Here is a 24,360-nt window from a genome sequence, read left to right on the forward strand (position 1 = left end):
AGGATCCTTGAAGTCCTTGTACGAGTCCCGTTGAAAACCCTTACGAAATCAACTTACTGTATCCATCTCCATTAACGAGTGGAGCTAACAAAGCGTTTGCAATACGTTTGTTCGTCTTTGAGTCGTCTCCTGAGGGAGGCGGGGACCTTGCATGGGAATTAAAAGTCGCCGGTCAGACATGACGTCACGGTTTACTTACCTTATTACGCATTAGGGGATTTACACACAATAATTTACTTATTTAAATAAATGTCAATTAAAATTATCTATATACTAATATTATTAATAAAGATGTGCAGTTTTATATGTATTGAAATAACTCAAAAACTACTGGGTCGATTTCAAAAATTCTTACACCGTTAAATAGCTACTTCATCGGTGAGTAACTTAGGCTATATTATTATGTATTTTCTTAATTTCAAGCAAACGAGTCCCGAACAGCTAGTCTTCTGTACTTATATAGACAATATAAATTTGTATAGTTTTAGATACCGTAATTATTAATTTGCATTAACACTTTCAATTCAAAAGAGGTTTAATAAAAATAATTAAGCATACGCGTATACATTAGAAAGTTTTACTCTGTAATAAAATAACGTCTAAACAGATTCATTTGTATTCCGTGCATGTGTGCAAAACTTTTCATGCTTCTCACCTTAAAAGTTCAATAACCAAATGCAGACAAATAAAAAATTAACGACTTAAGATCTCTTTGGAGGTTGAACTGAGGTGGAGAGCCTCTGAGAGACTCTTCTCCACTCTAATACAAAGCGCGATCGTTTTCATATCACTAAGATAATGATAAGAGTCGCGGATAGGAGCGGGTAGGAGAGGGTAGCGGGGTGTGCGAGAGGGTAATTATAAAGCCCTCTCTAAAACGCTTCACACTTGAAAACAAATCCTAAAAGGCGCTTACGACGTTCCGCGCCGCGGCGCCGGCATTAGCGCACTGTCGCATCTTCAGAGGGCGGCGAGATCAAAGGACGGGTACACAGCAACCGCTCCCATTGATGTCGCGCACAAAGGGAATTGATTGTTGCAAACCTCTTTTTCACAAAAAAAAATCGAACGAGATAAAACGACGGTTTGATCATACATCTGCTACTTTTATTATATAGATCGCTTTTATCGTATTGTTTCTGTTTACTGCGTTGTTTGCGCGCTTCTTTGATACGATATTATTGATTTAAGTACCAAATGTAAACAAATATTTGCTTATTTATTTAACAAAGCCAAATTGTTTGAAAGTATGGAGTGATTTTTAGTATTTCTTGCAAGTGACTCTTATTTAAAATATAGGTCATACAATATTTAGCATCAAACTAGCTGCAACTTTTTATAGCTGAGCAGAATGAGAAAGAATCCTAGAGCACAGCTTAAATTCATTAAAATCAACATTACAGCTGTATACTATATCATAATAAATTTAATTCCACCATATGAATGTTAAAAGATAATTTTATGCTTTCTCCGCAAATGATATAGCACAAAATTCTATTTAAATAATTAATTACATATTTTTAACAAATACATTTAGTTTATTCATAAATCTAATGTATGGAATACATGATAAAATGGTGATCACAAAATAAATTTTAATAAAAAGATTTTCAGCCGTCTTGCTACTGAACTATTACAAAGATATTGATGTTTTCTTGTCCTGTAAAAACTAAGATAACACTATTTTTAAAATAAATATTTATAATGTATTATAGTTATTATTTATGTCTGAAATTTTTATTAGTATATAATGGCTGAAATTAGTCATTCACTAAAATGACTGACGGTCAGTGAACACAAACATTTTAAACACTTGTAACAACAAAATTCAGTTTTGAGTAAAATACGAAATTAATCTGATATTTCAGAAATAGGACAACATCTGTAGAAGTAATACAAAATAAAATTTAAGTTTAAAACCTCTCAATTAAAGCTTTTTCATTGATTGGTTAATTTGGACAAATTAATTGTTAATACAATATTATAACATGAAAGTAAGACTTTAACAATATTATAATGATAAATGAACTAATCAAGGAATATTAGAATCTAAATCCTAATAATGCAATTAGAAATCTACTAAAGTGATTGGAAAAGGGTTAGAAAAAAGAACAAACAATATATAAACTTTTTCGTAAGTATTGTTTGAGAATATTTTCGATAAGTAAAGCAACAAAAGGGTCTAATACTAACAGTCATTCATATAAGGTCCAAAATACTTTGATAGACAATACTAGGTCAATAGGTAAACACTATTCCAAAAGTTTGTAAACAAATACAACTTTAGTTTAATTCACCGGGACGAGTTCGGGGGACGGCAGCGAGTTCTAAGAAACAAAACATCTTAAGTGTCAGAGATCTGTTTAAAATTCGAGTAGATGAGACATAACCTTTTAAAGAATTATTAATAACTGTTACATGAAATGTATCCGCCAGCGACGAAAGTGACTTGAGCTAATTACAAAGTTCAAAAACATTAAAATACCCTTTGAGATGTAAAGCGTTAATTTTAGAAGTCGTAATCTTGAAATAAGCTTCGGTACCTTACCTCGTTGACACCTGAATTCTCAACTGATCCCGGAGTTCGTTATAACTTTGCACACAAAACTTTTTATTTTGAACTATAAACTGTTACACTTGATAACGGATAAACACTTCGAGAAACTTAACAAACAGTCTTTTAACTTATAAACAAACAAGAAACAGCAGTTCGATGTAGAAAACAAAAATTTACCCACACACGGTTGACGTCGCTTTCGCCATGGTGTTGATGCACTTGAGCGGTATCTAGCGGACTCAAAGTACATTAAACTTGTCATTCCTTTTTACGCAGTAAGATTTTGAGCATGCAAAACTTTATTTCAAATTAAATATTTGTTTTAATGTCAAAGTGGAACAAAGACAAGTGTGGCACTTTGTTTTTGATATTAAAAATTAACGTTAAATAATACATTACTAATTTAATTAACCTATTGCAAATAATGGTTAATCCTAATTTTTATTTCACACAATATGAAGTAGATAAATGTCGCGTTTCAGGTATTTCGACCATTTGTTTTCGCGCACGATTAGACAGCAAGAGTAAAGGTTTTAATTACTAATAAGTAGCTTTCGCCCGCGACTCCGTCCGCGTGGAATTAAGAAAACAAAAGCGAGTAGACTATGTGTTTTTCCAGACTATCCTCTAGGTCTCTGCGAAATTTCATGGGGATCCGTTCAGCCGTTTAGGCTACAATGTTTATTATTATTATAAAAGTATTACAATCACTATAAACTGGCGTAAAATAGCTAATGGTTAAAATTGCTTAACGTTTCTTTTACGATAGTATCAGAGGGCTTTGATACCCATCAAACCCATGGACTTACAGCTAGCTCATCTAGTGAAATACCAAGAATTTATAACTATAAAACAACCTGCGTCCAACCTTGAGTTGGTGTAAAATATCCAGTACTTTTGTTTTATTTACTTGACAAGGATTCACCGGAAGTAGGATTGGGTAGGAAGTCAGTTTTTTGCGTAAAAGGGGATAAAAAAAAACCATGCTTTTACTTCAAATTTATTACAAGTATGTGAACTTTGTTATAGCAAAAAAAAATCATTGAACTGTAACTGCAAGTTACTTAAAACACAAACAAAACCACTATCAATTAAATGATAGTAATGAAAAGAAAACTTAAATAAAAACACACCCGCTACGAATTATCAATTTTGTTTAAATTATATTCAATTTTTTTTATCTAGACAACATCTTAATTGACGACGTAGTTATATTAACTTTGTTAGACAACAACCATAGATATATAATCTATAGATTATAGATATTTGATCTAGAGCACAAAAAAGCCGTAAAAAGGTAATTTGACTAATGACATTTCATCTTAGACATCAAACTTTTATGAACTCTTATAGATTTTATATCTATGACAAAAAGATTGCATATTTTAAAAGCAACCTTATAATGGACACAATAATTTATATTGCATCCTTGGTATTAGGGTAATATGGAACATTTAACTACAATGTATATTTCGTCGTTTCCATTTGAGCAGGTACAAAATAGCAGAAAAAACAAACCTGAATTCTTCGACTTTTCCTAAAACTACAAAAATGACTAAGCAACATGACTGTCTTCCTTAATTCGCTACATAATAAATTACGGAAGTAAGAAAAAATTAAAAACTGAGGTATTTCTTACAAAAGGAACTTAAAACAAACGTTAACTAATCATTTGAAAAGGGATACAACATACGAGACACCTAGCTAAACCATTACAAATTAGAACTCTTGTTATTTTGGCATAGTTATTTCTATATTAAATCTACATTAACAAGTGAATATTTAAATTTTAGTACAGTTAACACGCTTAGAAGTATAATATATTGAACACTGTTTAAATAATTTTGAATCTTAAACCACGTAAGGCAAAGTTCTAAAGCCATTGTTGGTATCACTGCGCCTTATATCTATATGAAGAAACAAGCCTCTAGTTTAGTATTTTTCTGTAAATAGGTGATCATATTCATTTATTTTAAACAAAGACCTAAACTTTGTAAATAAGCAAATTTATCCATTTAAGGTTATTATTTTTATATTTACTTTCATCGAAAAATATTTTAAAGTAACGCAAAGTGATTGTAATTCTAAAACTAAATTATTATGCAACTGGCAATTATTTATTAAATTATTAATAATTGCCATTTACAATGTATATTACGACACAATAATTTGTATACAAACAAAAAAATACATGTATAGATAACCCATTAGTAATAAACAAAAATTATTATTAATTTAAATGTATAAGGTACTTATGAGGAAAAAAAACATTAATACATTGGTATAGTTCAACGACTAATATTTTTAGTCGCAAGTTGTAATACATGCAGTTTTTCTCACCTAAGGTAAAAAATCAGTTTCATAAGATACTTTTTTAAAAACATTTACAAGCCATACTGAAAAAAATCATTAGACAGAAAAATGCTATGATCCCTTTAGATGGATAGGATTTTGCTTGCAAATATCGTTTTAGTTCCAACTTTAGTTCAAGTCCTCAACCAAATACAATCGTTATTGCCAAAATGTAAATCAGGCACAAATACCAAGAGAACATATCCATGTATAAAGTTCATTTGAAACAAAGTATTTTTCCTCAAAAACACAACTAGTTTTTAACACAGACGAATAGAAACATTATAAAAGTCTGTTAAAATTATTTCATTTGCGACAAATTTTAACTCTTAATATTGTTCAAGCTTTTAATAAAATTGGTCATATCGTATTCCTCTTCGTACAGCTTGTCATCCCAGAGGTCTGGCAGCGCGTCCAGCAGCGCAGCAGGCTGTTGCTGCTGCTGCGGCTGCTGCGACAGCTGGAACAGGTCCAGCAGCTGCTCTGTGCCCATCGTCTCCATGGCCGCGTTCTCGCTGCTGATCACCGTGTTTGCGGTCATCAGTTTGAATTTCTGCAGCCTGGAAATATACATTAGAAATCGTTTATACATGTAATTTAGACATTTTTAGATTTTGTAAATTTTATTTATTTGCCCAAATTGTTAAATAGTATTTTTCAGATAATTTGAAGCTCTTAACGTATCTTAACATCACGATAGAACACGATTTTAGATGTTTTGGGACGCGAAGCAGATGCAGTCTGCGTTGTAAAGCGCTCACATGACCATACAAGCTACGAGTTACTGAGATTAACTATATTTGATTTTTATCAAGCAAATGTGAACAAACATATTTTTACTTGGCAAAAATATTTTTTTTTAAAGTTAATCTATCGCTGTTCTAGTGTAATTTATAGTATATTGTAACGCTATCAGACAGACAGTTCAGTAGTTAACAAGCACTACTAATCCTCGTAGTAGGAATACTGACCCCATGATCTTCTCCTCGAGGGTGTCCCTGGTGACGAGGCGGTAGACGTTGACGACCTTGCGCTGTCCGATGCGGTGCGCGCGGTCCATCGCCTGCAGGTCCTTCATGGGGTTCCAGTCGTGCTCCACGAAGATCACTGTGTCAGCGCCGGTTAGATTCAGCCCCAGCCCGCCCACCTGCAACATTGTATTGTAGATTAGTCTAGATCGTTAAATGAACCCCAAGTCTAGTGGGAGAGGGCTGCTTCTAGATGTTAATTGCTATTTATATCTATTTTACATTTTTAAATTTACTACTTTGAAGCTTCCGCTTTCAGTGCACTCATGTAAATTACATTTTGAATAATTCTTTCTTTAATAAGGCCTTTTTTTAAGGCCCTAACACTTACGTCGAGCTTTTGGCTAAATATTTTCACGATACTAAACTTAGGGGGTAAATCAATTGGAAAAAACCTTCATGTGGGAATTGACCAGCTGCTGCTGACAATATTAAGGAAGCAAGGTTGTTATGGTAACTAATTTTGACATTTGCAATTGTGAATTTGACAAATGTAAACAATAAAAGTTTTTACAACTTCATGCGAATGAAGCCGCACGGGAACAGCTAGTGATAATTAAAATACTCACAGCAGTAGTGAGTAGAAGTAGATCAATAGAGACGTCAGTATTAAATCTGGTGACAATGGCATGTCTCTGATGCGGAGGCACGCTGCCGTCGAGCCGCAGGTGTGTGACTGTGGGCAGGTGCGCTCGTAGCAGGTCCTGCTCCACGATATCCAGCATCTTCTTCAGCTGGCAGAACACCAGCGCTCGGTGCTGAGATACTACTGCACCGTTCTCAGCGTCAGATGCGCCGGTACCGATACCGCAGTCGAGTAGCAGTTGTCTGAATAAAAAAAACTCATTTAGCTAATAACTTAAAAATTTTTGTCATATGTAGTGACACAGTCTTAAAATACCTAGATCTAAAAACTGTCTTGTCTTATGATCAATATTTCTTGAGTCCACTTTAATCTCCTTTTATGTTCTTTCCGATTCTTACATCTAGTATCTACTAGGTAGGACTATTACTAAAAAAACAGATCTAGCTACTCGTACTTGTTCAGTCAGTAACTTTCATAACTGATCATGTGTAATATAAAAATGCTTTTTAGATATGTACTTTGCAACATCTGAAAAAGGTTCTAGAGGCATGCCCACCACTGCTGATAGAGGCTCAGATAGCTTAAAAATGACGTCACTCAGATAAGGTAACAAAATCCGATAATTTAATGACATATTTTACACATTCGATTGTTATCAGACAATTTACAATTTGGTAGGACAGGCAATCTTTTTTGTATTATAAATTGTAACATGCTGTATATAGTTAGTTGGCAAATAATTGTTTTACGTTAGAATTGGTTGTAATAGCTGTATTTACTTGAGCGCGGGCAGTTTCGCGGAGTGGTGTATGTCGTCGAGGGAGGAGCGCTGCGCGGCGAGCTCCGCGGCGATGCGCGCGGCCTCCGGGTGCTCCGCCGTCAGCACCAGCTTCGGGTGGTTGCACACGTTCTGCAGGTAGTGCAGCGCCTGCCCAAATCATAAGTGTTTTTAGTTTATTGTCATTCATAGGTCGAAAATTCGTAATCAAAGATTTATTAAGACTATTAACACATTTTTAATATTACCTAACTATTAGATATGTCTGTACAATTTTGTCCATCTATACTTAGAATAAATTAAATAAAATTTTATCTATACTAAAATAATATAAAAAGAAAATATTTGTATTTTTGTATGTATCGAATTAACTCAAAAACTACTGGGCCGATCTAAAAAATTCTTTTACCATTAGAAAGGTAATTTAACTGAGAGTAACATAGGATACACTTATAATTAATTTTCAATTATAAAGTCTCACTTTACGTATTAATTAAGTGAACAATCGCAATATACCTGGAAAACGTGTGTCTGTGAGTGGGTGAGCGCGTGCTGCGGGGCGTGGTCGCGCGCAAAGTGCTCGTACAGCCGCCGCTGCAGCGGGCTCAGCTCGCAGTAGTAGTCCTGCGTTATCTTCGGCGGCAACTCGCGCAGCACGTCCTCCTTCACACGACGCAGCAGGAACGGCAACACCTTATACATACACAAATTTATATTCACAAACAAATAATACTTCATACTAATATTATCATATTAAATTTATAAATGTGAAAGTTTAGATGGATGGATGTTTGTTAGAGTTTGTAGCGTAAACGGCTAAACTGATTACGATGAAATAGTCTGGAAGAACACATAGGCTACTAACTTTCGTTTTTTTTTATTCTTCGCGGACGGAGTCGCGGGCAAAAGCTAGTTACTGTATTTAAAAAAAAACCAACTTCAAAGCCAAACATTACACGAAACAGAAAAAGAATCACGCAGATCGGATCATATGATATCAAATACCGATTCATTTGAGAATCTGCACTTTATATGATTATGCACACTCTACTCAACTCAATAGGAGTTGAATAGAATAATCAAATAGTACATCATATTCTCTAAAATCTTATTCGTAACAAAGAAAAGATTGAAAAGTCCAGTTTAAATTACTTGTATAATTTATTTTCTAACAGTAAATTATCACCTATAGTCGGTAAATAATCGGAGCTAGTGAGACTATTTAGTTTCCTAGAGAACACAATAGTATTAGTGTATTTACAAGCGAGAAAAAAGTGGTCAGCAGTGACCTGTCTATGCAGAGCTTCGCAAGCGAGTGCGCCGGCCTGCAGCTGGTGCGGCGTGGCCTTGGCGTCGCGCGCCGCCAGTATGGGCCGCGAGTAGCGCGCCGTGAACTGCCGCTCCGTGCCCAGCAGGCCCGGCATCAGGAAGTCGAACAGCGACCACAGTTCTAACACGTTGTTCTAAAATACAATACATTTATTACTAGATTTCGCCCGCGACTTCGTCCGCGTGGAATTATAAAAAACAGAACTAAGTATACTATGCGTTCTTAAAGACTATCCTCTACATCCATATCAGATTTCATCGAAATCCGTTCAGCCGTTTAAGCTACAAACTCAAACAAACGTCCATCCATCTAAACTTTCGCATTTATATATTAGTATGAAGTATACCTTCCAGTCAACATTTATCAAATTGGAACAACCGTATTCAGCATTACTCGAAGCAAACTCGGTCAGACAAAAAGTTTAAAAACTTTGTTACTTGTCATCAGTGTTAATTTAAAAAGTACTAAGATATATATTAGTTAATTATATCTAAATGTTTGTGTTTCTACTTGTACTTGCCAACAAGCTGTACATATTTATTTTTTCTCATTGTAAGCAAAACATGTTGTTTTGAGAATAAAGTATATTTAAACAAACTGAACTAAATCTGACTAAGTTTTATTGACAAATATTAAACAAAGTTATAATATAAAATTAATAACACTTTTTGTATATTTTTATTACCTGTATAGGTGTACCGGAGAGTATAAGTCTATGATTAGCGACTATTTGTTTGATTGCTTTGAACGCTTTGGTTTTTCCATTCTTTATAACATGTCCTTCGTCAAGAATGCAATAGTTCCACCTGAAAAGAAAAAAAATAACCAATTTTAACATTAAACATGTTTAGTAAATGTCAAGAGAGTTTAAAATTAGCATTTTATACAACATTTATTTCTCACTTGATTTTACCCGCGTCACCATCTGCGCGTAATTAAAAAAGTAAATACCCTATCAGATATAATATACCATATATATAGTATATACCAAAATTCATCGAGATCTGTTAAGCCGTTCTTGTGCCTCCGCACATAATAACATCCATCCATCCATCAAAACTTTCGCATTTATAATATTAGCAAGATATAAGATCCTGTTGTATCAAGACAATGTCATAGTTTAGATAACTTCAGCTTTACATTAGTTGTTACTTTCGATTCCGTCTGGGCAGAATTTATATTAAAAAGTAGCCTATGTTACTCAGCGATAATGTAGCTATTTATTATTTAGAGAATTTTTTAAATCGGTCCACTACATTTTGAGTTAATTCAATACAAAAATACAAATCTTTTTATTAAATTAAGTATAGCAGTAAAGATTTCACGTATTGACTCACTTGATGGTACTAAAGAAGTCGATATCTTTGCGCACGATGTCGTAGGAGGCGACGACGAGGTTGTAGCGGTCGCGGCGCGCGAGGCCGCGCAGACGCTCGCGCTCCGCCGGCGGGCCCACGTACTGCAGCGGCCGCAGGTACTTGCTCTCTATGAACTTGTTCACCTCGAACACCCAGTGACCTGCAGTAATATAATCAATTGAAATTAATTGGAGCTTTATGTCAGTCTTTCTAGTATATCCTAAAAAAATCCTTATGACTGTGCTTTAGTTTTAATTAAAAAAAAATGGTCTATGGGCATCAAAGCATAGCGGGAGTTGAAGCTGCTGCGTGCAACACTAAATGAAAAGTGCAAAAAATTGTCTATACCAGTCGAGTTGGATTGTGACACGAATAAAAGTGATTCTCGGACACCGCAGTTTTAATACTCTCACTCAAAAAATATACATGCCACGCCTGTCACATATAGGACAGAGAACTTCCACTTCAGAGAGTACAGTGTGTATGTACACAGTGAGTATAGTGTGTGTACAGTGTATATAGCGTATACCAGTGAGCGTGGGCGGGCAGACGACGAGAGAGGGCAGCGTGTCGCGGCGCTGTTGCGTGCGCTCCCAGTGCGAGCCGGCGACCACCACTATAGACTGTATGGTCTTGCCGAGCCCCATGTCGTCGCACAGCACGCCGTGCAGACCGTACTCGTACAGGAACCGCAGCCAGTTCACACCCGCCTGCAATCACGTACATTTCTCTCAGATTTTACACGGATATAATCCACTTGTCTTTAAGACAAGAACACATCATCATCTATAACGGCAAGATAGAGTCGACAAAGTATATACTGCTCTTCCATACATTTCTGTCAGCCGTCATATCTGAATCCACTCACTTAAGCATACATATGACAAGAATACATATGCCACTAAAATATGTAGTTCCCATCTGTCAAATGCCCTTAGCCATTACAAAATTAAATAATTACTTGGATGCCAGATATTGGCATGCCGATTAGCGTTCACACATAACTGTAATAATATGTATAAATGCCATTTGCCATTTTGACATTTATAACAAGAAATTTTAATTTAACATACAAATAACAAATACTAAAGTAACAAGATATTATTAATTAGGTCAATTAGTGTTATTTAATCAAAAATGTGATCATAAACTGAACAATTTTGAAACTTTTGAATTTTTTAATTTTCTCTCTAATTCCAACGATTAGAAATTATAAATATTTTCAAGAACAACACAAACCTGTTGATAACTCCTCAATTCTGCAGACACCGGCACCGGTATCTTATAATCCTTTATAGATTTAGGATTGAACAGTTGTTCTAGGAATTCCTTGTCGCGTTGCCTGCGCGCGCGCATCTCCGCGCCGAGTGCGGGCTCCGGCACAGCGCCATCTAGCGGCATCAGCTGGATCAGCGTAGCAAAGCACCGCGTCGACATCGTGCGCACCGCCTCGCAGTGGTCGCTCATACGTCCTGGAAACACAACGAATTTCTTGAGTGAATAATATTCGTTTGATAGGATTTATCTTTATTTTTATAGTTGTTGCTTATCTATACTAATTTAAATATTTCTACTATACTAATATAAAGAGGAAAGATTTGCATTTTTGTATATATTGAAGTACTCAAAAACTACTGGGTCTAATTCTAAAGTTCTTTCATGATTTAAAAGCTTCGTTTCTACTGAGTAACATAACGTATTTTTGAAATTCCACACGGACAAAGTCCCGAGCAACAGTTAATTAGTCTATAAGTTTTAAATTTTAATTTAAAAACCCTTAATCTGTGTTAATATTCATCGAGATTTATCAAGCACTTGTGGAGATAACATCTAAAAAACATCCATGCATACATCTTAACATTCGTATTTATAATATTAGTTCAAAGTAATATAAATTATTATATTAGTGACCTAGCAGTGGTATGACCAGCAGCACGATGTAGGGCACCACGTGCAGCTGCAGCGCGTCCACCAGCCGCGCCAGCGCCTCCGCCGCGCCGCACCGCACGCGCTCGTTGCGTACGTCGTCTAATGCACTGATCAACTAAACAATACACAATACATCATAAGTAATCACTATTATCGCCCTGTTTTTAATATAACAAGTATCAGAAGTTACAACATAATGTATACCAGAAGATATAAACTAAGAAGTTGTGTGATCAGACATAAGAGTCAAGTAAATAAAAATAGTACGACTTAGGCCTTTTATTCTAAAACAAGAGTGGCAATGTGTATGCAGCTTAACGGCGTTAAGAACGTCCGTAGACGTCAATTATTATCTCTACGTTTCTTCCTAGGTGTTATTTTTTATAACAAAAGGTGGCAACAACTAGCACGTGGCCCCTAAACATCCGCAATTGCAGTTGCGTTGCCTACCCTAAATCGACGGAGGACGAGACGCACATTAAGGAAATATTTCCCTACCCTATGATCCTACACCGTCAAATCCACTTTCCGTTCCCATCCTTTCCTCACGAGAGGATTGAAAGGAACTAAAATTAGGCCTCCGATAAGATATTATAGTTGTTTTCTTTATATAAAAATGTCAATCCCGACTACTATTGTATTTCAGTCTGTATTTACATACCTCGTTCACCAACTCCTGCATAACCGCATGCGGGTCCCTAGCTGCGAGTGCGGCGAGCGCGCGCGCCGCCATGTGCCGCAGGGCGGTGTACAGCGCGCGGCAGAGCGCGGCGCACGCGGGCACGCCGCGCAGCAGCCGCGGCCACAGCGCGCCGCCCACGCGCCCGCCCACCGCCTCCACCACCTGCAGCCGCGATATCACCTCCTCCGCCGCCTCCGGCTCCTGGCACACCAGCTCTGCAACACAAGTCATAAATATCGCATTCGAAATCGGTGCAATACCAAGATTAAAGATTTCAATTTTCCAAAAATTGCAATCCAGTAAGCGGCCAACCAAACTCGCCGAAATAACAAATACCAACAATAAGAGATACATTGCCTAACTTTAATCAAAGGAAAAGGACACACAGAAATATCCTCTATGTTTCCCTTTCCTATTTAATAAACCACATGACGCGCACTATTTCTACATAAAAAAATCTCTAAATTAAAACATAGAGACTAATCAATCCAATAATTTTAAAATCAGTTAAAACGATAGATCACCTGCATCAGTCATAATTTTTGCAAATGGCTCCGTAATGAACTCCCACAACTTAGGCAGCTTCTCAGGCAGCTCGTCACCGAAATATTTGGTGAGACTCGTCAGTGCTAGCGTCGCTCCCCTTCTCTGAATCCTCAGTAGTTTACGGGCCTGGAATACATTAACACAATATTTAATAACACATATTAATTAAATCTAAATATAATATAACTAATATTACAACTGGAAACATTTAGATGGTTGAATGTTAGAAATTATCTCCAGAAATGCGCAACGGAAGTAATTAAATCATTTACTTCATCCTCGTGCGGAAAGATATTGTCCAATGCGATGTCATTAGCGGCGTGCGCGGCGGCGGTGGCGGCGGCGGGCGGCCGGCCGCGGCGAGGCGCACTGCGCTCCGCATTGCGTTGCTGTTCTCGCAATGTTAATATGCCTTTGTATTTATCCACTGGAAATAAATTTAAAATGAACAAAGTGAAAAATTCCAAATTAACATAAAACAGCGCCATCTATAAACGAGTAGCTTAAATACTGACAATAACGGTTTTAATTTAAATTAATTCTCGATTTTTTTGTTTGCTTTTATAATCACCATTTTTTACATCAACAGTAATGCTATGAAATGTATGCACAATAAGATCTATATTTATTAGTATTTTAAATATTAACACTAATCATATTTTCTATGTTTTCCATTTTAATCGAGTAATATTTATGTTTGTATCTAATGTAGACCATAATACTAACATGTAGTATTCGTCGACTGCACTTCTCTCTTGGTTTCGGAGCCGCTGTCGCCGCTACCAGAGTCAGCCTCCTCTGCCACCTCCAGAGATATACGCGGCGTGTACTCTGGATCACATCTGAAACATAATAAGAGGGGAATACAGCAACAAAAAAAAGGAAATAGATTTCAGCAAAAGTTACCATTTTTAAGGACAAAGTAAACCAATTACGACATGTTTATCGACAGAATTCATGCTTGAGAACTGTTAAATAACTATAATACTCTTTTATGGGCCATAAATTTTCTATTACTTCAATAATTGCGATAATATATTGTACATAAGCACTTACAAGGAATATGTAAACGTACCTAAGAAAAGCCTTCAGATTAACAAGGACTTTGTTATTAGGGCATGGGTCTCTATCGACGAGCTGTGCGAGCAGTTCAGCGAGGGTGTCGGCGGAGTGCGCCTGCAGCTCCTCGGAGGCCTCCTTCTTGATGCTCTCCATCAGCGGCCGCACCACAGGGTTCAGCCGCTCCGGCAGCGAGTGCAGATTGGCACACGCACCGGCTAACGCCGCTTGCACACTGGAAATATCAAATCATATTAATATTAAAAAAAAAAGTTTGGATGGATTGATGTTTGTTACTACTAAATTAAACACATCAGGTATGGAAGACCAAAACAGGCTATTTTTTTTATTAAATTCTGCGCATACGTAGTCGGAGTTAAAAGCTAGTTATCTCTGTTAGTATGCTTATGTAAAAATCTGTCCGTTTTTAGACGTTTAACAAATAATGTTTATAAACAAACTCAAACTTCTAAACTGATTTAAAAGATTATTTTAACATTATTTTATATTCATATTAAATAAATAAATAAATTAGAAATCTACACTTTCACTAAGTGACAAAATCTAAAAGGTTGAATGAGATACGTTGTTTTAGCAGACAAACGGCAGAATACTGAAACGATATTTAAATCTGCAACAGCGTCTTAAATAATAAGGATACGCTTAAACTCCAAATTAAATTAAATTTTGACGACGGACAGCTTTTTAACAGAAAGAGTATTTCCAATATATGTATATGAACATACGAGACATTAAACGTGGCCTGGTCTTGCGCGCACTGCGTGGCTGCAGCCAGCAGGCCCGCGCGGCGCTCCTCCAGCGTCTGCAGCACGCGCTTCAGCTTCAGCCCCGCCACCATCGGCTGCGTCACCGCGCACATGTGCACCACCTGCATACACACATAGATATATCCCCGTCTTATCCTACCCCTCGTCGATCACGTAAGTCTATCATCCATCATCACTCCATTCTGGATCACCTTATACCCTTATTACCTTATCTAGCGTTCGTGGATCATGTGAATAAAACAACTATGGTTTCTCTAAATATTTTTGAATCTCTTTGCCTACACCAGGCTGGCTAGATTATTCTAAAAAACAATTATAAATCCAATCCACCCCTGATTGGTCATTTTTCCAATTAATGAACCATATTTATAACTTGGTTATTAGACTAAAACATTTCGCTATCAAATTTGAAGAATGTTTTTATTATTCCTTAATTTATTTAAAAATATCTACAATACCTGTTCTAGTCGCAATATATTATTGAACTCTTCGCCATCGACAGCCAATTTATAGTGTTTCATCATTGCTAAGAGATCGCGGGCCTCTTGTAGTATCCTGAAATTTAATTAAATTATTTTATATGACATTAAGTAAATATTTTAATGCGAAAAGAACATTTTATTTTGTCATATTATATTTTTGTTTAAAAATTACGAATATAGCAACAGGATTATTTACCGATTGCAGTTTAGTGCGACCTCGTCGTAATAAAGAGCTTGGTTGAGCGCCGCGTGTAACGTACTCGTCAGCAACTCCGGTGCTAGACATGATACATCTTTCTGTTCACTGCCATCCGCGTTCTGCGAAAAAACATAAATATAGCGTTTAATTTATTATACGAATACTTTAAACAAATGTTTTGAGAAATGAAACGTTTTAAAATAGGTGAAAATTATTTATTTGACTTATCAACCCTTACTGAGATAACTAGCTTTTGCCCGCGATTCCGTCCGTGCGGAATAAAAAAACACAAGTAAGTAGCCTATGTGTTCATCCAGACTATGTTCTACATCTGGTTTAGTAATTCTACAGATACCTTTTAAAATCAAGCCATCTAAATTATTGCATTAATAATATTAGTAAGACTGACCTTTATTACAAACACTAGATACACAGAGAGATGGAACAGACAAATAGATGAGATATAATTTCTCGTCATGTTTCTGTAGTGAAAACGTATCACATACCTGGTCACCGTTAACCCCGTTCTGCGCATGTGGGGGGTACATGTTGGTGGTGCGCGTGTACCTCGCCCACGCCGACACCACCAGCCCCGCCACCAGCCGCTGCAGCGCGCTGCCTGACCGCAAGTACACTATCATCACCTGACAACATAGGTACATTACAGAACAATCACATCACATCCCTATCTATTAATATTATAAAGAAAGATTTGGATTTTTAGATATTTGTATGGATTGAATTAACTCAAAAATTACTGGGCCGATTTTAATTCTTTTACCATTAAAAACCTTCGTAACCATTGAGTAACGTAGGCTACTTTTTATTATTTATTTTTAATTCCACGGTGAAGAAGTTGCGAGCAACAGCTATGCAATAAACAATTAACAGCAATCAAAGCATAATTTTGAATAATACTTATTTTAAAATGCCCTTTACTTTCGATACGCTATGGGTTGTTTTTATGCTTTTTAATTTAAGGGTTGAATTAATTTAAATAGTCATGCGGTAAAGACAAGCAACAAAGAGGTAAGGTTACCATGGTAACAGTTGTTAGCCAATCAAAGGCCTACGTTGTCGTCTATGCATTTAAATTAAAGTTAAAATTTTAACATTTGCCATTGAATATAATATAATTAATAAAGTTTTTATAATATCATTCCCATAAAGATAGTTAGTACATGATAAAACTAAAAGGGGCAAAATCGGACAATTTTGGAATTTATCATTCTAAAACATGGTACATGTTAATTCTATACCTTGACATAACAGTGAATCGGGCTTTCATCTTCTGATTTATATTCTATACCAGGCGCCGGTTGCACCAGGTAACACGACAGATGTCCTGAAATTATAAAAAAATACTATCAAACAATGTACAGTTATTAACAGAAGTTTACATAACAACACAAGGAGACAACACCCGACTCCCATCGTTATATATACGGAGATAGACATTTAAAGAACATCTAGACGAGGCATAGTAAAAATTTTTTCACGGGTACTTTCTCTGAAAGGTATTCTATCAGTTGTCAAAATTAGTGCCAACTCTTGACTGTTATGTTATAAGCTTTTTTAAAAAATAACCCTATGTCAAATACTTCAAATACAATGTATTACATTGACATGTATTATGATCTATCAATAGATAGCGGTAGTGATGATCACGTCATTAAGGTTACAAGTGAATTCCTTTATGCCTCCTCTATATATTTGTATATCTTTGAACGGAGCACGCTTCGCTATACCTTTAACGAATAAGTTTTAAATATTTACGTTTCCTTATAGGATAAGAGTACATATTAGTGGTATGTCATAGGATGTTACCTAATATATCAGCGGCGAGACAACGCGCGCGGGTTACATTGCGGTCGCGGGCGACTGCGGGCTGGGATTCACTGCCGCCGATAAACCACTTTTGTATAGGACGCACCTCCGCCGGCACTTGCTCCGATAGTAGCGAACTCGTGCGTGTACGCCGCTCCTTAAAGAAATATTTTATAGTTAGTATACTGCAAAAAATAAAATGGCTGATGTCTTTCACTATTAAATGATATTATAAAATCAATCTCACTAATATCATAAATTCGAAAGTTTAGATGGATGAATGTTTGTTAGAGTTTATAGCCTAAACGACTGAACGGATCTCTGTGAAATTTGGTATTGACGTAGAGGATAGTCTGAAGGAATACATAAGCTATTCATTTTTGTGTGTGTTTCTTTTTATTTCCATGCGGACGGAATATAGCATTTCAATCTTTTTGCCCAGTCACCTTAGAGTTACGCCCCACTACAAATAAAATTGACTTCTACGCAACAACTGCTTGCGTCCGAGCTGCCATATTTAAAAAACATTAAACAACGATTCCATTCATTCTTACTTAATTGCGACTATGGTTCTGAAGTTAAGTGACAATGAATGTAAGTCATACAAATCTACACTAAAGAATTTATTTATCGACTCTAGTATAAATAAGAGGTCACCTTATGTGGTGTGTAGAGAAGCAGCGAGGGGTCCACGGGCAGCCTGGGCGGCTGCATGGCGAGGCACATCCACGTCGCCAGCATGGGGCACGCCGCTACAAGAATCACCTCCAGTGCCGCGTGCTTCAGTAAATTATCCCACACCTGGAAACATCGAATTATACTATCAGTTCGTATTCGTATAGTGGCAATATATTAAAAAAAAGTATAAACAAATTAAAAAATATATTTTTAAGTTAACTTCTACCTAACATAGGTATTAAATGAAAGGCTTGACTGAGTACAGTAGACTGAAAAATCCAAAATGGCCGCTGTTTTTATTAAATGAAAAATATAATATCATTAAGATAAATCAAGATGGCGGCCATTTTTAGCATTTACATAAGACAAACACTAACCTGCAAAGCGACTTCCTGTATGTCATGTACGTGTTCAAACAGTACTCTTTGGTACACATGTCGCATAGCGTCTTGTAACAACTCCGGGGTCCACGCCAGCAGCCTGCTGTCAGCTTTGCCGTTCACTTTGACATCCAACTTGTCGTCACCGTTAGTGTCGTCAGTGGTCACCAGAGGGCGTGTGAGCGTGCGCAGCGTCTGTAGTGTAGCTTTGCGTACTGAACTTGTTGAGTGGTCGAGGTAAGGCCAGAGACGCGGTAGCACATCGGATAAGTCGATGGGGCTGTAACATTTAGATTACATCATTTTTATGAGATTTTTTAATAAATTAAACGTAGATTTAAATTGAAATTAGACTGTTAATTATGAATTTTAGTTGAAGAATGAAAGTTATTTAGTATAACTTGAATTAATAACATACTGTATGGACTTTTATAGGAAAAATGGCAAGTAGATCATGCATTTTAGACTAGTCCGATCTAAAATCTGATGTCTCTCTCTACATAATCAAATATTAAAATTTCAACAACTTCTATTTATCTCTATGGTTGAAACTAAAGTAAAAGTACGTTATTAAGACCAAATACATACTGCAAATGTTTGGCTGCTTGTGGCAAAGCGCAGAGTGCAGCCAGCAGCGCCATGTAGGCATTAGCCGGTGCTGCCAGGTCATCCTGGTCCCTCAGCAGCTGCCACAGCCTTGCGGCGACTGCTGGCAGCGCGTGCGGGCGCGCCGCGGCCAGTGCGGCGGCGGCGGGGGCTAGCGCGCCAGCAGCCACGCCGGCAACGTCCTCCGCCACATCTTCTAACGCAGCCACCAAGTGCTCCAGCGCGCCAGCCGCACACGCCACATCCTAATATTACATTACATTTACAATGCGAAAAACACCCAAATTTCTCAAAACCAAGTTATAGATATGTCTTTTTTCACTTTTGTCGTTCACTAATTTCAACTTACCGATCATTTGAAATCATAACAATAATCGAAGGCGATAAAAATCTCTAGTAATATTATAAAATAAGACGTGTCTGTATTATATATTCGTTTTTATAGCTTTACAATCATAAAAAGTTTGTTTTAAATTCTCATTTCTATTTAATTTCACTACAATTACAGTGCAATGCAAAGTTAGCATCCGTGTATTTAATTACATTTACTTAAATGCATACATGCATGTTTATTTTGATAACAAAGTAATGTATACATACCTGTCTTGCTGCGAGCAGATACTTGAATGCCAGCAGTGCACCGTGTCTCGCCTCCCACTGGCGCTGGCGCGCCAGCGTGGCCAGCGCGGCCGCCACCAGCCGCACGCGCGCCTCGCGCATCTGCGCCAGCGCCACGCCCAGCGTCTGCGCACACGTCTCCCGCACTGGCGCCACCACCTGCACACGCACTGCCTTCACTACGATGCTCACATTGTAAGTGGATTTACTAAGTCCAAAGATTTTTTTTAACTTATTTATCAGGGGGCTTTGTCTTGAAGCGACGATAACGCCCTATAAGTCTAAAACCAACAAAACTAAGTGCTCTAATTATTTTGTTAAACAAGTACAAGCATGGGTGCTTTTTTTTTGCTCTGTGTGATATGAACAACATTAAATCACTCTTATTTCGTTCGCCTATTGCTCAAATTGCAACAATGCGAGACAATAAAGTAACGTTTTAAAAGCGCTGCAGTATGAATTGACAGGAAATGCATTTAAATGTTTTCTTTTTTATATCGCGTTATAAAATTGCGAGTGACTAATTACCTGATCCGATACAAAATCCCCGAAGCGATCCAGGGCCAAAACACAGAGCAGTCTTAATGCCATATCCTCCAGCCACTCTTGATGGGCGTCTTCCATCTGAAAACACAAACATACATTTTAAATCCATAATATTTTATTAAAATGACACTGCATTACCAAACTAAAATACAGGAATTTTTAGTTTTTGCCTAGTAATGCATTCAAGATTGAATTTCCCAGTATACTAGTGAGTACTAGCCTGTTGTTGAGTGGTGGCGGGGCGTCGTGCGGCGCTGGCGCTGACGCGCGCGCGCAGCAGCTCCCGCAGCGCGCTAGCTGCGCCGTGGCGCGCCTCCCACGCGCCGTGGAACAGCTGCGCCTGCAGCGCCGCGCACCACCCCTCCAGCGGCCAGCGGCACGCCGCGCCCCACACGCCCAGCCCGTCCGGCACCGCCGCCTCGCTGTCCACTGCCAAATATACACACGTACAATTAAAAAATAAAACAAATACACACTTATTAATTAAAAAAAAACTTGCTCTCGCTAACCCCGTCCGCATGAATTTTAAAAAAAGTAAATAGCCTACGTGATCAGCCAGATTCCCTACATCTATGCCAAATTTCATCGACTTCGTTTTAGCCGTAGAAGTTGAAAACTCTAACAAACATCTATCCATGCATGTAAACATTCGCATTTTTAAAATTAGTAAGATTTTACTTTCATAAAAACATGTAATATGCATTTTTTTCCCTATTTTCTTAAAATGAACCATTTAAACAGTGGTCCTTCAAACCGTTTTATCAATTAAATTACTATCTACTTGTTAGTCACTATTCCTTTGTCAATTTGTATAAATATACAAATCAAACTTGGAAATAAGTTAAGGCATTTAAAATACAAAATTTCACATACACATTGCACAAAAATCACTGTATTACATTGAACAAGTCAATGCCAAAGCTTAAACATTTCTTTCCCATTTTCCGCCTTTTACCAAAAAACTACACAAAACACAAACCAATAAAGTCCTCCACAGGTTCCAGTTTAATTTTCTTCCTGTCTGGTTCCAGTATGAGTGCTGTCGAGGGCGAGGGCTGCGCGGCGGCGGAGGGCCCCTCCTCGCAGTCACGTGACTTCTGTTTGCTGAATGCGGCGCGCGCTCGCCGCTTCGCCAAGTTTATTTCGCGGGAACTCAGCTGCTTTGATGCTGTTGGCACCAGTTCTTGTACCGGCCGCTGGAAAACATTACGTTAGTATTTAAATAAGATCTCAGAGTCATCTTAAAGTCCGTATATAGCTACTTGTGGTATAACAAAAAGAGAATGACCATTTATGTTTTGTTTACCAGTAATAGACCAGTGATTTTTTTTTTGATTTAGAGATTATTTACTTGTTAATATCTACGTATATGTGTCAAAATAATGCAAAAACGTTATTTGTTGAACTTCATTAACTATTTTCTCACAAATCAGGCCAATTACAGATTTTAGGTTGTTGTCATTGAACACTTAAAACTCCCCCAAATGAATCACATTCTATTAAAAAAGTCCGAAGTTGAAAGGTCAATATCCTTTACAAATTAAATTGTAAAATGTTCTGTACTCACTCGTGGAGGCTCCAGTTTCACTTGTATCTTGACAGGGCAGAGATCATCATTGGTATACACCGAGGTGAGGTCCACGCCCAGTTTTGACGCCACATCGAGACCAAGGCGGGCGTTTAGCTGTTGCCTTTGTTTAGCCAACCGTTCTTTCATATCTGAAAAAAAGGTTGTACTGTAGCAATGAAGATAACTTAAGGTTTTTAATTATTTTAATGCATTTTATTCGCGAAAATATCGTACGTACAATCGCGGTAATCCGCGGTGTTATACTTTAGGAAAAATAAAAATAGCCATGTGTCTCTGACATATGTTTTTTGTACACACATTTATAAGTTATGTTCTATTGTCTCCTGTTCCGTGTCTCGTTTTAAAAGATTCAAACGATTGTAGCTTTAAAGGTGTACAACACCAGTTTCCACGACTGTACCTACATAAACATCAAAGCAATATTGTTTTCACGATCTCACGGCATTAAATCGTAGATCTAGATTTTAGAATATAAAGAGATTATCTCACCTCCAGCAGAGAGTGCAACTTCCTCAAGGTCGTACTCATGACCTTCGGAACCCATAAGGTGTGCGCCATTCTCCAACACACGCTCGATATCGAACGTCTCACAGCGGAGCAGTCCAACCTCTTCTGCATCCATCTTTTCCTCTGGAAAGCATAAATCACCTATGAGTTTCTGGAGTCGAAACACATGTACAAATCTATTTTACATAAGACATAAGTGTTTGTATGTGTTGACAGTGTAAATTTACAGTGTTTTAAATATATTTAACTAGTTTTCGCCCGCGACTCCGTACGCGTAGTATTAAAAAAAGCCAAGTGGCCTATGTGTTCTTCCAGACTATCCTCTACATCTATTCCAAATTTCATTGAGATCCGTTCAGCAGTTTAGGCTACAAACTCTAACAAGCAAACATCCATCCATCTAAACTTTCACATTTATAATATTATACCAGAGAGATGTCTAAAAAAAAGTTCCTACTGCTGATTTAATTAAAAATAACAAGATTTATCCTTAATAAAAAAAAAGTCACGCGCCTGCCAGATACATAAAAAAATGAGATTTCAATTGAATACTTGCATAAATATACGCATTATAATACCAACATAATGATGATTACGCTATGTGGGCGGAAACAAATTCATTATAGTAAAGTAACTATTGCTTATACAAAACAAAAATGCAACAAAAACTTATCAGTACGGGAAATCGTACTTTCCTGTTCACATCCGTATCGTTGGGGACAATAGTTCACTAATAGTTAATCCATATAACCATGGACAAATTATCATACTAATATTATAAATGTGAAAGTTTAGATGGGTGGATGTTTGTTAGAGTTTATAGCCTAAATCGCTGCACGGATTTCGATGAAATTTTGTGTTGATGTAAATAGTCAGAAGAACACATAGACTAATATTTGATAACATATGACTACTAATAGTTACCATACAACATATCGCCGTCTCTTTCTATTGCAAGCGAAGGACATGTTCTTATCAAATGCATTCATAGTATAAATGCAGCTTTATTTAGATGATTGTTAAAATAAATTTAGGGAACATCGAAAAAAACTGACAATATTTAAAGCCGAATTAAAGTAAATCGGCTTTAAATATCAAATGCACTACAATACAAATAAATAATTCATTTAATTATAATGCAAGAATTAATTAATAACTATAAATTATGACATAGAGTAAAATAATAGCTTTGTTAATTGCTCGTTAATTCACATGTTGAAAAGAATGCTTTTATCCGTTGTTTTTTCACAACAGTTTTAGTAGGAACAAAAACCATATCGAAGTATATTAGCGTACAATCTACCAACGAAGTATTTTATTGAATAATCGTGAAGCAAGACATCATTCATACAGTTACATAACAAAATATTTTATAACCCTGTATATAGTTTTACTTTTATTGCCAATAGACTTCGTCATGAACGACACCATTAGCTTTTATTGGCATCCTCCCATTCAAAGAATAACATAAAAAATGCATTAGAAATGTCTATAATTCTTTTATATATCTGTATTTTTTTTGTGACTGAATGGCCAGTGTTTGCCCTGAAGAGGTATTTACAGATTCACCGGGCTTGAGGTGGCCGAGCGCAGATGGCGCTTAGCCTAAACCTCGTTAAAATATACCTGTAGTTACCGGTCATTTGTATAAACGTAATGCATTTTCATGTCTGACGGCGCCCCAGCGCATTATACTCTCATTTTCTATGAAAATGGAGGCGATAATATGTAAATTTAAAAATACATAGGTTAGGATAATAAATATTTTGTTGGCAATCAATCAATTAGCACAAGTTGATTGGAACATATGGCTCGTAAACAGTGTAGGCAAGCCGACTAATTGATTCCTCATAGTGCACCATAAAAGAAAGTGGCCACTCCTCATAATTACTTTGCTCGCGATTTAGTCCGAGCAGAATTCAAAAATCTAGTA

At 36.8% G+C, this 24,360-nt stretch overlaps 2 protein-coding genes across 3 annotated transcripts in view; both read right to left on the reverse strand.

The window, feature by feature from the left end:
* The window catches only part of LOC106107355 (axin), a 59,545-nt gene extending 56,767 nt beyond the window's left edge, over positions 1 to 2,778 (reverse strand). For both annotated transcript variants that reach the window (XM_013288187.1, XM_013288184.1), the window contains exon 1: positions 2,549 to 2,778. The gene's annotated coding sequence lies outside the window, so the exon portion shown is untranslated. The remainder of the gene's footprint in view (positions 1 to 2,548) is intronic.
* Positions 2,779 to 3,560: 782 nt separating this feature from the next.
* LOC106107253 (TATA-binding protein-associated factor 172) overlaps positions 3,561 to 24,360 on the reverse strand; it is a 30,800-nt gene continuing 10,000 nt past the window's right edge. The window contains exons 5-35 of the mRNA XM_013288026.1: positions 22,410 to 22,550; positions 21,897 to 22,048; positions 21,309 to 21,525; positions 20,550 to 20,758; positions 20,312 to 20,407; positions 19,766 to 19,942; positions 19,148 to 19,410; positions 18,557 to 18,839; positions 18,159 to 18,302; positions 17,502 to 17,658; positions 16,934 to 17,019; positions 16,181 to 16,318; positions 15,672 to 15,793; positions 15,452 to 15,548; positions 14,952 to 15,094; positions 14,222 to 14,440; positions 13,873 to 13,988; positions 13,419 to 13,573; positions 13,125 to 13,272; positions 12,580 to 12,815; positions 11,901 to 12,033; positions 11,229 to 11,461; positions 10,519 to 10,699; positions 9,969 to 10,149; positions 9,317 to 9,437; positions 8,591 to 8,764; positions 7,818 to 7,994; positions 7,303 to 7,451; positions 6,507 to 6,765; positions 5,881 to 6,056; positions 3,561 to 5,469 (exon numbers count right to left, since the gene is read on the reverse strand). Coding sequence (XP_013143480.1) covers positions 5,232 to 5,469; positions 5,881 to 6,056; positions 6,507 to 6,765; positions 7,303 to 7,451; positions 7,818 to 7,994; positions 8,591 to 8,764; positions 9,317 to 9,437; positions 9,969 to 10,149; positions 10,519 to 10,699; positions 11,229 to 11,461; positions 11,901 to 12,033; positions 12,580 to 12,815; positions 13,125 to 13,272; positions 13,419 to 13,573; positions 13,873 to 13,988; positions 14,222 to 14,440; positions 14,952 to 15,094; positions 15,452 to 15,548; positions 15,672 to 15,793; positions 16,181 to 16,318; positions 16,934 to 17,019; positions 17,502 to 17,658; positions 18,159 to 18,302; positions 18,557 to 18,839; positions 19,148 to 19,410; positions 19,766 to 19,942; positions 20,312 to 20,407; positions 20,550 to 20,758; positions 21,309 to 21,525; positions 21,897 to 22,048; positions 22,410 to 22,550 — 5,321 coding nt within the window. The 3' untranslated portion in view covers positions 3,561 to 5,231. The remainder of the gene's footprint in view (positions 5,470 to 5,880; positions 6,057 to 6,506; positions 6,766 to 7,302; positions 7,452 to 7,817; positions 7,995 to 8,590; positions 8,765 to 9,316; positions 9,438 to 9,968; positions 10,150 to 10,518; positions 10,700 to 11,228; positions 11,462 to 11,900; positions 12,034 to 12,579; positions 12,816 to 13,124; positions 13,273 to 13,418; positions 13,574 to 13,872; positions 13,989 to 14,221; positions 14,441 to 14,951; positions 15,095 to 15,451; positions 15,549 to 15,671; positions 15,794 to 16,180; positions 16,319 to 16,933; positions 17,020 to 17,501; positions 17,659 to 18,158; positions 18,303 to 18,556; positions 18,840 to 19,147; positions 19,411 to 19,765; positions 19,943 to 20,311; positions 20,408 to 20,549; positions 20,759 to 21,308; positions 21,526 to 21,896; positions 22,049 to 22,409; positions 22,551 to 24,360) is intronic.

The sequence above is a fragment of the Papilio polytes genome, unplaced genomic scaffold, assembly GCF_000836215.1.
Source record: "Papilio polytes unplaced genomic scaffold, Ppol_1.0 DF822067.1, whole genome shotgun sequence".
In the NCBI taxonomy this organism is placed as follows: domain Eukaryota; kingdom Metazoa; phylum Arthropoda; class Insecta; order Lepidoptera; family Papilionidae; genus Papilio; species Papilio polytes.